The 14,147-nt window shown below is 46.5% G+C and overlaps 1 protein-coding gene across 5 annotated transcripts in view; it reads left to right on the top strand.

The window, feature by feature from the left end:
• Nucleotides 1–14,147, top strand: part of LOC146854158 (aldo-keto reductase family 1 member C1-like) — a 204,494-nt gene that overhangs the window by 186,549 nt on the left and 3,798 nt on the right. For all 5 annotated transcript variants that reach the window (XM_085651938.1, XM_085651936.1, XM_085651935.1 and 2 more), the window contains one exon: nt 7,322–7,404. In XM_085651938.1, coding sequence (XP_085508064.1) covers nt 7,322–7,404 — 83 coding nt within the window. The remainder of the gene's footprint in view (nt 1–7,321; nt 7,405–14,147) is intronic.

Below are 14,147 nucleotides of genomic sequence, written 5' to 3'. Positions count from 1 at the left end.
GACTCCGACGTGGAGGAGATCACACCGGCGCAGAGGGTCGTGAGTGAAAAAGCATCAAAAGTCTCCTGGCGGCTCGGGCTCGAGCCAGCCTCCTAGCGGCGCCGACAAACAGTCTTCGGCACCGAAGAAAACAAGCTCTGCTCCGAAGCCATCGGGGTCGAGACCTGGCCTCTCGGTGCTGACCAAACACAAATCCCTCGGCACCGACGCTCCCGTGTCGAAGCCTGCCTCGGCGCTGACCAAAAAATCGGACACACCGAGAAAGCATGGCGCGGATAAACCAACGAAGCCTTCGGTTCCGAAAACATCGGCGCCGATGGAGGAATTGGTGCCGGAGGAGCTTTTCACACCGGATCCTCTTCAAAAGACTTTAATAAAGAATCCAAGGACTGGACATTTAATTTTGTCTTCCAAGAAAAGACTTTTGGACAAGCCAACTCCTCCTCCACCACCAAAACGGAAGGACTCTGCCACATCCCCGTTCAGAGTACCCTCCCCACCACCTCCACCTCCTCCTCCTCCTCCTCCTCCTCCACCTCCTCCACCCCCTTCATCTCCGCCCCCCACCTTCTCCACCCTTGCCTCATCGCTCTCCAACTCCGTTTCCAGACCCTGATGACCACGGAGATTCATTCTATGATCCCACAGATGCCCCGCAGGACCCCACTCCTCCGGGAGCACCTGATCCATGGGAGGATTATCATAATCCAGACGTCCCAGATGTGCCTCAGGATGATCTGTATCCATCCAGGCCATCTCCACCAGAGGACTCCCTGGGGTTCCACCACCTCTTACAACGGGCGGCACATTATCATGGGGTGGAGTTACACAGTGATCCAGTTGAGGAAGACTTCCTACTTGACACATTTGACATAGCAGATAAATCCACCGCTATATTGCCCATGCTCAAAGGGGTGACCAAACATGCGACGGAGGTTTTCAAAGACCCCGTCAGGGCTAGAGTCTTAAACCCCAGAATAGAAAAGAAATATAAGGCAGCCCCCACAGATCCTGCTTATATTAAAGGACCTGCGCCCCTAGACTCATTGGTGGTATCCACAGCTAGGAAGGGCTCCAATTCTCAGTCATCTGGTGAAGCTCCGCCACCCGATAAAGAATCCAAGCTTTTAGACGCGTCAGGCAAACGCACCGCCGCGCAAGCTGCCAATATGTGGCGCATCGCCAACACGCAAGCGCTGTTGGCGCGGTACGACAGAGCACACTATGATGAGCTGGAGGCTCTAATGCAACACCTCCCTGACAAATACAAAAATAAGGCTAATGAACTAATACAAGAGGGAAATATCATTACCAACACCTCGATCAAATGTGCCCTTGACGCAGCAGACACAGCCTCCAGGGCTATAAATACCAGTGTTCTGCTTCGACGTCACGCCTGGCTCAGGATGTCAGGCTTTAAACCAGAGGTCCAAGCATCTATATTAAACCACCCTTTTGACCAACAACACTTGTTTGGCCCCAAAGTGGACGAAGCCCTAGAAAAAATGAAGAAGGATACAGATACGGCGAAGTCTATGAGAGCACTACAATCACACACCCCTAGACGCTCCTTTCGCCGTTCCTCCTTTCGAGGCTCTAACAGAGGTTACTCTTCCGATAACGCCTCCACGTCCTATAAGTGCCCTCCTCAAAATACCTTCACAAAAGGCTATCAAAGGGGTGGATATCGAGGAAACAATAATAAAGGCAGGGGCAAAACCAACACCGCCCGTTCTGCCACAACGCCCACACAATGACTTTCCCCCGCTCCCCCCAGCCCATTCCACTCCGGTCGGGGGCAGACTACAAAACTTTCTTCAAACCTGGGAGACCATAACATCAGGCAAATGGGTGACCCAAATTATTCGGTCAGGGTACTGTCTCGAACTAACTTCCACCCCCCAAATATTCCACCCAGACACCGTGCGATGTCACAAGAACATACCACACTTCTGAAGCAAGAGGTACTCTCACTCCTCCAAAAACAAGCTATAGAGCAGGTCCCCCTCAATCAGCAAAATTTAGGGGTCTACTCACTGTACTTTCTAATACCAAAGAAGGACGAGACCCTACGGCCCATTCTAGACCTACGGCCTCTAAATGCATATATCCATTCAGACCATTTTCACATGGTAACTCTCCAACAAGTTCTCCCACTCCTCTGTCAGGGCGACTTTCTCACTACTCTGGACTTGAAAGACGCATACTTTCATATTCCAATACACCCTGCTCACAGAAAGTACCTCCGATTTGTGGTGGACGGCCAACATTATCAATTCAAGGTTCTCCCCTTCGGGGTCACAACCGCACCACGGGTTTTTACCAAATGCCTGGCAGTAGTGGCGGCACACCTCAGAAGACAGAACATTCACGTCTTCCCCTACCTGGACGACTGGCTCATAAAAGCCGCGTCCTACCACCAGTGTGTGCAGCACACAAACACTACCATTCAATTACTCCACCAGCTAGGCTTCACGGTGAACCACCAAAAATCCCACTTGATACCGTCTCACACAAAACAATACCTCGGTGCCACTATAGACACCTCAAGAGCCATAGCCTATCCCAACTCCGCCAGAATCGCAAGCATACAAGCCTTGCGCCAAAGATTCCTTCTTCAGCACTCTCTCCCAGCAAGAGTGTTCATGAAACTAATAGGGATGATGGCATCTTGCATCTTCATAGTGCCTCATGCAAGACTTCATATGCGTCCACTCCAAGAGTGCCTAGCACGCCAGTGGAACCAGGCCCAGGGGCAGCTGACGGATCTGGTGTTGGTGGACGGTCGCACCCATCGCTCTCTGCAGTGGTGGAACACCACAAACCTTCCCAAAGGGCGACCGTTCCTGGACCCGGTTCCTCAGGTGATTCTAACAACGGACGCATCGCTCTCCGGCTGGGGAGCGCACCTATAACACCTCACAGTGCAAGGTATATGGACGCCACAACAAAAGTTACTCCACATCAACCATCTGGAGTTATTGGCGATCTTTCTAGCCCTGAGATCGTTTCAGAAACAAATCTCAGCCAAAGCAGTCCTCATTCGCACAGACAATATGACTGCAATGTACTACATTTAAAAACAGGGGGGGACACACTCTCCCCAGCTCTCTCGGTTAGCACAGAGCATATGGAGATGGGCAATTCCACAAAAGATCTTTCTCCTGGCACAACACGTCCCAGGGATACAAAACACCATGGCAGATCTGCTCAGCAGACAAACACAGCAGATGCATGAATGGAAACTGCATCCACAATTTCTTCACCCATTCTTCACAAGTGGGGGCATCCTCAAATAGACCTCTTCGCCACCCACGAAAACAAAAAATGCCCAAGCTTCGCCGCCAGATACCCACACCCATTGTCCAAAGGCAATGCGATATGGATGAACTGGTCAGGCAAATTTGCATACGCCTTTCCACCTCTCCCACTAATTCCATTAGTGGTAAGGAAGCTACAACAGCACTCCCTCACACTCATTCTGGTAGCTCCAACATGGGCCAGGCAGCCGTGGTACACCACACTACTACAGCTCTCAGTGGTACCACATCAAAAACTGCACCTGTCCCCATGCCTCCTAACCCAGAACCATGGAGAAATCAGGCACCCGGACCCAGCTCAGCTCAACCTTGCGAACTGGCTCCTGAAATCTTAGAATTTGGATACCTTAACCTTCCCCCCGATTGCTTAAATATTATCAGGGAAGCCAGACGTCCTACCACTCGGGCATGCTATGCCGCTAAGTGGAAGAGATTTGTTGTCTACTGCCGTAACAACACCATCAACCCTTTAGATGTATTCATACAGCACATCATTTGCTACCTGCTCCATCTACACAGGTGTAACCTGGCATACTTATCCATCCGTTTACACCTAGCAGCAATTGCTGCTTACCTGCAAAACAGACAGAAGTTATCACTTTTCAGAGTGCCCGCTATTAAAGCTTTCATGGAAGGCCTTAAAAGAGTAATTCCGCCCAGGGCACCACCATCACCTGTGTGGAATCTAAACGTTGTTCTTACAAGGCTCATGGGTCCACCTTTCGAACCAATGCATAAATGTGAGCTGCAGTTCCTTACTTGGAAAACAGCTTTTCTCGTAGCTATCACTTCCCTTAGAAGGGTTAGTGAAATACAAGCGTTCACAATACAAGAACCCTTTCTACAGGTACACCACAGTAAGGTGATACTTCGCACAAATCCAAAGTTTCTGCCCAAAGTTATTTCCCCCTTCCATCTTAATCAGTCGGTGGAATTACCAGTTTTTTTCTCGCAACCTCAATCTGTTGCGGAAAGAGCTCTACATACACTTGATGTTAAAAGGGCCTTAATGTACTACATACAAAGAAGCAACCTTTCAGAAAGACCAAACAGTTGTTCGTCTCCTTCTCTCCACCGCATAAAGGCAACCCTATTTCAAAATCAGGGATAGCTAGGTGGATTGTAAAGTGTATACAAATTTGCTATCACAAAGCAAAAAGAACATTATCTGTTCCACCTAAAGCCCACTCTATAAGAAAGATAGTGGCTTCTATGGCTTTTCTAGGGAACATACCCTTAGATGACATCTGCAAGGCAGCCACATGGTCAACACCGCACACCTTCACAAAACATTACTGTGTAGATGTGCACTCTAAACAACAAGCTAGCGTGGGCCAGGCTGTACTAAAGACACTGTTTCAAACTACTGCAACGCATACCGGTGGTCACCGCTAGGGTTGGGTACTGCTATATAGTCTATGCATAGTGTATAATCTGCAGCTCATATGCCTCGAACAGAATATGCTACTTACCAGTATGCATCTGTTCTTGGCATGTAGAGCTGCAGATCTATACACGCCCACCCACCTCCCCGGCTACCTGTATCCGTTCCAGCCTATCTTATTTAGATACAACACACATGGGTTTCTTCACTATATTCACTACGCTCCATCTTTTCCCTGCTGGCGAAAAACAATCTGAGGATGGAGCCGAAGCCCATGCGCAGTATGGACCGAAGGAGGAGTCACCGAACTCGTGACTTCCAAAGACTGTCCAAGAACAAAAACAAACTGCAAACATCCGGGCCCAACACCAGATGGCGATCTATGCATTGTGTATGTCTCACTTTTAAATACCATGCACCTCACCTTCTGGACTACAAGACCTAAATTGGGGTAACTTACTAATATTTAAAAAGTGATGATGTTATTACACGGTTCCCAACCGAAGCTTGGTCACGGAATATCGCGCCGTTACTGCCTACAGTTTGGGATGAGACTACGGTGTGGTCCCAACTCCCTCTCTCGTTATATGGTAGATTGGCCATTTTTAAAATAGTGTTTTTACCTCGCCTGCTCTATAGGCTGCAAAATTACCCCTTTCCAATCCCCTGTCCTGGTTTCGTCAAATTAATGCATTACTCAATAGGTTTCTCTGGGGGGGTGGAGTGGTTCGAGTGGCGCTTGCAACCTGTATCCAATCTACCTATTGCGGGGGGATAGTGGCGGCTGATATACAGGAGTATTACCGGGCATCGCATCTCCTGGTGACAAATGACTGGTGGTACTGTTCACAGTCGGACCCAGCTTATGCTGTGGAATGACTCTTCATGGCCGAAACCCCGTTACTCCACTTTTTGTATAGCTCCTCGTCTTTGACGGAACTCCCTCCGGCATGTAGGACGGACATTCAGATCTGGAGGCGAGCGGTCCGACAGATGGGATGGTGGGACAAACTCACCGGTGCTATGCCTCTTTGGCTCTGGCGGGTTTCGGCAGGTGGGATGACATTTAGATTTCTTTGTTGGGAGACGTAATGCGGGGGTCCGCATTCAAATCCTTTCAGCAGCTACAGGCTGATTTCGGCCTCCATAAAATGCAATTTCACAGATATTTGCAACTCAGACAGGCTATATCCCCTTTGATAAGGGGCCTCACAAGTCACCCGGATTGCCACCCGTTGGAGGGCCGGTTACTCATGGGGGATCTAGTTCCCCACAAGATTCGTCAAATCTATCAAACACTGACCACACACTCCATGACCATTATACACCGGACTCGGGTGGCGTGGGAAGCAGATGTGCCCACATTGACAGATGAGGAGTGGGCGGCAGAGGCACTGGCTAGCCCCCGGTACTCTGCGGTCTCCACCCGCTATCGACTGATCCAGTTCAAATATCTTCACAGGATTTACTTTACACGTTTACGCCTTTACAAGATATGGGCTATTCAGTTCCCTGTCTGCCTCTGATGTAATTCAGAGGAGGGGTAGTTTCTCCACACGGTGTGGACCTGTGTGGCCCTGCAATACTTCTGGTCGGGTGTAAAGTCCTGCATGGGGCAGGTGCTTGCATGGTGTATTCCTGCAGACCCTTGATTGATACTCCTACACAGTAATGAGGACATTAGGGGGAACAGATATAAAAGGCATTTATTGTTTCTAGGGCTTGTACTAGCTAAACGCGACATTGCACAACACTGGAAGGCAACACTCCCACCCAGTATAGGTACCTGGGAGAAAGCAATGGATGGGTGCCTGTCCGCTGAAGTAGCAGTATTTCAGGCTCGTGGATGTCTGCAAAAACATAAGAAGATCTGAGCCAGATGGGCCACGTACCGTGTCATAGACCTGTCACTTCTGGAGTCAGTGGCTTCCCGAGACCCAGTTGATAGGTTGGTTGTGCGCAATTCCCCGATACAGGATAATGGTGTCATGCAGAAGTAAAGGAGCAACATTACACTACGTTTGTATAATATTGTATAAATGATGTATGGTGCGTGGTTGGGGTGTGGGGAGGGGGTTTAGGGTCTGCTGTTCTGCAGACTTCACTGGGGATGTTATATGGTGCCTTGCTAGTGTCTATTGTATCTATACATGCTTCCATGCTCGCTGGGCTTTGTTGTTAAAAAAAAAAAAGTGATGATGCTGTTTTAATTCCTTATTTCTCTCTCTCTCTTAAAAAACACTAATCCTTCTGAAACGTATCACCTAGATTTTGCTCCCATAAACCCTTCTGTATCCTCCCAAGAATTTTCCGCCTCCCATCTGAGAGAGATTGAAGGAATGGCTTCTCAACTTCAGTTTTTGTTTTTACCAACCGATGTTAAGGAATTTGATGAAATGAGCGATTACCATTAAGAGACCTGTGCACTTATTGGCCTTAAAGTATCAAGCATATAGGTCTTATTTCATGAGGTAGTTTCTCCTCACCGCTCTAAGAAATGTTTTCAGCTAAAGTTTTCACTCATTCACTGAAGTGCTGATTTTCTCCATATGTTTCAAAATTCAGTAGTTCTCTTCCAAATGTATTCACCGAAAATTCATTATTTTTTAAATTGCAGGTGTTCGACTTCAATTTGTCTCCTGAAGACATGAAAATTATTGATGGCCTCAACAGAAACATGCGCTATGATTGTTTGGACGTGTAAGCAATTTTTGGGGGACAAATAGTTAATGTTTCAATCAAATGGACATATGTTATGATGAGTGGATTGTTCTTAACTAATTAGGAAATACTGCATCAAAATAATGAATGTCAGTGGATAGTCTTCCAAAAAATGTGAAATTCGTCCCATGAAATACCTTTGATTATTGATAATGTTTCATCTGGGCTGGTACTTTAACAATTACTCCTGCAGTAGACCACAACAAAGAAGGCATAGCAAAAAATATGCAACTTATTGAGTCCCACAAGTTCAAAATAATGAATGCGTAAATGCACCAGAGGTCCACCGAGAGGAACCACCGTCGAGTACCTGGGAAGAGGGCCCCATCCAGAGTTGCTCCTCTTTTGCTCTGCAGCAAGTCCATTGGTAGGAAACATGACAAGCATCCACCTAAGGCCCTCCAAGATGAGAGCCCAAATCCGGAGTTCCTAACACTCAATCGCAATTCATCCATTGACTACGTTCCGTATTAGCAAACACAATTACCGATTCCATGGTATTTGGACTGAGTTGTTGCTCCAGATTTAAACTGGAAGAATTGCACCTCAAACCATATATATACTCGTATTGGCAGCAAAGTTTATTCACTTTGTGTTCACTTTTTTCACCAGTAACATGATTTTGCTAACACCAAAATAAAAAACCCAGGCAATAGTAATGTGCACTCAGCTCTAAATTACGGTTAGTGCAAAAATGGGTGCATCCATTTTTGTACAAGCACCATGGATGCCAAGTCGTCCTATTGTTCTTTTGAGCCTGTCAGTAGGCAAATGTCACAGTGCCAGCCGACCAAAGTCCAGTTTGAGCAGGGTTCGGCCTGGATGTTCTCAAACAGTCATACAACTATAAAGCAGTAATTTGCTTGCCATGAATGAATAAAAACTGTCGCAAGGGGCGTTCCAGTGCTAGAGACAATGCAAGCTAAAAAGTGGAATATTAAAAATCAAGGGTTTCCATTTTCTTTGGAACATCAGAACAGTAGGTGTCATACGCAGACCAGCTGTGAGAAGGTCCAGTGGTTGACAGCCATGAAGAAGAACTCCCTCACATCCGGGCATGCGGAAACCTGGGTACAGTAAGGAACTTATTTTCCGTCGACCTTAAAGCTCTCTCTGGACTGTACATCTGTACTAGCCTTTGAAAGTATTTAGGACCTCTTCAGGTATTGGCCCAGTGAGTAGAATAGTCTTACAAAGCACTCACTTATGGATGGAGGGCCAGGGTATGTCATGTGGGTGACTGAACAGAAAGTAGATTTAAGGATTGTACAATTTGGGCCCTGAGAAACAACGGGCCCGATTCACAGAACTAACTTAAGACAAAATCCTAAACTTACTACCATTTTCGTATTCACAGAAGGCACTTACTCATTTTGGTATTCACAGAAGACACTTACTCATTTCGATATTCACAGAAGTTAGGAGTCCTAACTTCAGGACTCCTAAATGCCTTCTGTGAATACCGAAAGTCTTAAAATTAGGATTTTTCTCAGTTTAGGAGTCCTAAAGTAAGGACTCCTAACTTTACTACTACTAAACTGAGAAAAATCCTAATTTTAAGGCTTTCAGTATTCACAGAAGGAATTTAGGAGTCCTAAAGTTAGGAGTCCTAGCTTTACTACTACTAAATTGAGAAAAATACTAATTTTAAGGCTTTCGGTACTCACAGAAGGCATTTAGGAGTCCTAAAGTTAGGAGTCCTAACTATACTACTACTAAACTGAGAAAAATCCTAATTTTAAGGCTTTCGGTATTCACAGAAGGCATTTAGGAGTCCTAAAGTTAGGAGTCCTAACTTTACTACTACTAAATTGAGAAAAATCTTAATTTTAAGACTATCGGTATTCACAGAAGGCATTTAGGAGTCCTAAGGTCAGGAGTCCTAACTATACTAATACTAAACTGAGAAAAATACTAACTTTAAGACTTTCGGTATTCACAGAAGGCATTTAGGAGTCCGAAAGTTAGGACTCCTAAATTCTGTGAATACCAAAATGAGTAAGTGCCTTCTGTGAATACCAAAATGGTAGTAAGTTTAAGATTCTGTCTTAAGTTACTTCTGTGAATCGGGCCCTCCCTGTTTAAGTGGGAAGAGGTGGATTTATAAAGGCCCAGGCTGACTTTCTTAGAGAAATGGGTGTATCCTTGGTGCCGAGTTACAAATACCCTACTTGGCCAGCTGCTACAATGGAATGGAGTGTGACATGGTATTGAATGTTGCTGAGGGATCCAACAGCACCAAGGGAGCATGACTTCAGTTGTCTAGAGTGGCACAAAACTGTCCTAACACTGCTAGAGGAGCAGTCTCTGTTCTGTACTGTTGCCAAAAACCCAACTGTGAGCCATCCAGGAGTGAGTGTGCTTCAAGAGCGCTTGATGGTTGCTTATTTATAGCTTTTCCAAGATTTTACTTGCACGGGAAAGATGGAAATAGGCCTAAAAACCACCAAAATGGCGCTCTGCAGCTGTATTCTTCATCAGAGGCAGCACTATTACATATTTCCGGGAGGAGGGCATAAAGGCGTCTTTGGGCCGGTAACCAGCATTTCCAGATCCAAAGTCATGAGGCTAGATGAGTAAAAACTGATTATTGAAGCAAAAACTCTCCTTTTTGTCACAGACCATGTACGAGTGACTCATAAAACAAGCACTGGCAAAGACAATAGGTCTAGCCTATGCAAGAGCTATTGGCTTTGCCAATACGTTTTAGCCATGTTGTACACCAGCCTGGCTGCTGTTCAGCATGGCTAAATGTTAGTTCTGTAAAATGGAGTGGTGTGTCGTAAAGTGAAGTGTTGTAGAGTAGAGTGGAGTGGAGTGTTGTGGAGTGGAATGGCGTGAAATGGCATAGTGTTGTGGAGTGTCATGGAGAGAGTAGAGTGTTGTAGAGTGGAGTGGTGTGGAGCAGAGTGGAATGGCATAGAAGGTTGCATAGAGCGTAGTAGATTGTTGAAGAGTGGAGGGGTGTGAATTAGTGTACTGCCCTCTGCCACGTGACCTCACCCTCACCACTACTAGAGAGAACAAAACCCCATGACTTCCACCCCCCCAGTATTCACCGCCACCCGCCATCTGTCCTCCACCCCCCTCAACCCACCTCGCACGACTTCAGCACGCAATCTCTGACTCCCAACCACCTCCCCAGACCCGCAAGCAACAAAACACCGACATCTCAACATGACCCCCACCACTTTGCACTCACGGCCCCGCCCAGAACCCACACGGTCAACACACCCACTCACACACACCCACTCACAACATAGACATAGCATTCCTCACTGAAACCTGCCTAATGATTCCTCCCTACCCTTTCTGGACACTCTTGTCCCCCCAGGCTTTACAATCACCAACAAAGATAGAAAAGAACAAAGAGGAGGAGGCATAGCAATCATCCACAAAAACACTTTTTCCGTGACTGAAACAGACTCCTTTAACTACAACACCTTTGAATGCCTAACCATCAACATTAACACTAGCAACAACAAAACACTAATCTGTCACCTTATCTACCACGCCCCAGGTAACAACACCACATTCACTGAACACCTGTCTGACCTAATTGCCCACTGCTCTCTCCGAGATGCGAACAATTTCATTCTGGGCGACCTCAACCTACACTGGAATAAAGAAAACAACCTGCCAATCCAGAACCTGAACGAGCTGCTACACAGCAACAACCTTACCCAACACTGCATAGAGGAAACTCACAACAAAGGAGCAATCCTAGATGCCATTATCGCCAAACGCGACACAATCACAATAAACTACTCCCTGCCCATGGATTGGTCAGATCACCTCTTAATCCTCTTCCACCTCACTCAACTGATCACTCCCCAAGCCCCCACCCAAGACCCTCCCAAATGGACCAGAAACCTCACTCAGATCAACATGAATGACCTTGAAGAAAGGGTTAACTCTCTCCTCATCTCCTCCGCGGACGATCTATCCATCACTGAACTCACTGCCCATTACAACACAACCTTGACATCCATTCTAGATCAAGTAGCCCCACTGAAACGGAAAAAAACAGGAACATCCCATCTAGATCCTGGTTCAACACGGACATTAATAATGAAAGGAGACAACTTAGCTCTCACTAGACATCAAAGCCAACCCGCCTGCAAAAGCTTGCCCCCAGTGACAAAAGACAGCACGTACATGCATCCCATGAAAACATGGAAGTACTTCAACCTCATCTTGGAAGCCCAGATCCTCAAGCTGATTTCCACCTCCAAACCTGCCTCCCACGTCCTTGACCCTATACCCACCCAACTGACCAAAAATCTGAAACTCGCCATAGCCCCTTTCTGGTGCAGAATCATAAACAGCTCCCTAGAAACCGGCATCATACCTGAATGCCTCAAAGTTGGACAAGTCACGCTACTACTAAAAAAAACAGGCATTGACTCCAATAACCTGAATAACATCAGACCTCCAATCTCCCCCTCCGATCCAAAATCCTCAAAAAATGTGTCTTCTTGCAACTGACTCAGCACATGGACAACATCAACCTTCTGGACCCCCACCAATCAGGGTTCAGAAAAGGCTATAGCACCGAGACCGCGATCCTCAACATCACAGACGATATCCACAAATCTCTCGATACCGATCAATGCTGCCTACTCATTCTCCTGGACCTATCGGCAGCCTTTTATACGGTCGATCACCAACTACTCATCAAGGCTCTACAAGAAAGGGTTGGTGCTGATGAGGTGGTTCTACGCTGGTTTTCCTCCTTCTTACACAGCCGCTCACAAAGGATAAAAATCAAAAACTTTACCTCCGATCTACACCCCGTCAGCAGAGGCGTCCCTCAAGGCTCAGTGCTCTCACCACAACTGATCAACATATACGTGGAACCCCTCACCACCATTTTTTAAAATGCCAACATCCCTTTCCACCTATATGCGGATGACTCCCAGATCTATCTAGAAACCTCCTCCTTAGATGACATCCACAGACTAAATGACACTCTAAAAGAAATCCAACATTGGCTGTCTCTAAATCACCTAAAACTCAATCAAGACAAAACCGAGATCCTCCTCATCTCCAACAAAGAAGAGAACCCTCAAATTGCAGAATGGCTAAAAGTGATGGATGCTCCCAACGGGAAGCTCACTCTGGCAAACTCCGTAAAATCACTAGGAATCACCCTAGACCCAAAACACGTCATGGCCAAACACATCAAAAAACTCCGCCAAGAGTGCCTTCCTCAATCTGAAGCTACTCAACAAAATTAAACCATTTGTCCCTAGCAAAGATCTCAAACAAGCCACCCAATCACTGGTACTATGTGGACTTGGCTATGGGAATGCAACCCTCACTGGTACAACAAAATCCCATCTAGCTCTCCTCAAAACAACACTCAAAGCAGCAGCCAGAATCGTCACTGGAATTACGAAATACAATCACATTTCACCAGCACTCAGAGAACTAAAATGGCTCCCAGTCGAACTGCGTGCCAGCTTCAGAACTGCCTGCTTCACGCACAAAGCCCTACACACAGGAAAACCCGACTACCTGGCTGCCAAACTCAAGAGAGCAGGTCAGACTAGAAACCTCAGGAGCTCAAATACCCTACTTCTCATCCCTATGAAACACACAAACAAAAAACCGCTGCACGATCCTTCGCCGGAAAGGCACCCAAAATCTGGAACTCAATCCCAGCAGATATCAGAACCATCTCGTCCTTCACAAAATTCCAAAAACAACTAAAAGTCCTTTTTCTCAACCGCTCCCTCCCGAAGGGATAGACGCCGCCTCAACACAAATCCCTACTCGCGGTTGCCCCCTGACACTGTATCACAATTTCCTACCTCCTACCTGCTCTCTGACCACTTCCTGTTCCTCCCCCCTAAGGGTTCATCCCAAGACAAAGTGCACTAATTCGAAGTTATCTCAGGTCACACGTACTACCTCAATACTGCACAGCACACTTGGACCTCCCTATCCTATATGTATAACACTGCTTTCTAACCTCCTCCTGTTACTCCCCCCGTTAAAGGTTCATCCCAAGTCAAAGTGCACCAATCGAGGTTATCTCAGGACTCACGTACTACCTCAATACTGCACAGCACACTTGGACCTCCGAACCGATATGTATAACACTGCTCTACTATATGACTCTTGCGAAAAACTGCTGTGGTTCAACCCAAGACAGCGTGCACTAATTGAGGTTATCTCAGGACTCACGTACTACCTCAAAACTGCACAGCACACTTGGACCTCCGAACCTATATGTATAACACTTCTCTACTATATGACTCTTGCGAAAAACTGCTGTGGTTCAACCCAAGACAACGTGCACTAATCGAGGCTATCTCAAGACTTACGTACTACCTCAATACTGCACAGCACATTTGGACTTCCAAACCAATATGTATAACAAGATAACAGGCTCTATTATATGACTCTTGCAAAAAAACTGCTGTAAAGCGCCCCGATACCCCCGGGTCCGGACAGCGCTATATAAACCTCCTTAAATAAATAAAAATTAAAATGTAGTAGAGTGGAATAGCAGAGTGGAGTAGAGTGTTGTAGAGTTTCATAAATTGGTGGAGTAGTGTCTTAGAGTGGAGTGGTGTAGAGTGGTGTGTCATAGATTAGAGTGGAGTAAAGTGGCATAGAGTGGCATAGAGAGAGTTGACTAGAACACTATAGAGTGGAGCAGAGTGTTGTGGAGTGGAGTAGAGTTAGAGTAGCATATAGTGGAGTAGAGTTTA

The sequence above is a fragment of the Triturus cristatus genome, chromosome 4_1 (genome assembly GCF_964204655.1).
Source record: "Triturus cristatus chromosome 4_1, aTriCri1.1, whole genome shotgun sequence".
Taxonomy (NCBI): domain Eukaryota; kingdom Metazoa; phylum Chordata; class Amphibia; order Caudata; family Salamandridae; genus Triturus; species Triturus cristatus.
Note: the sequence above shows the minus strand (reverse complement) of the source record. Positions and strands in the feature narration are given on the sequence as shown.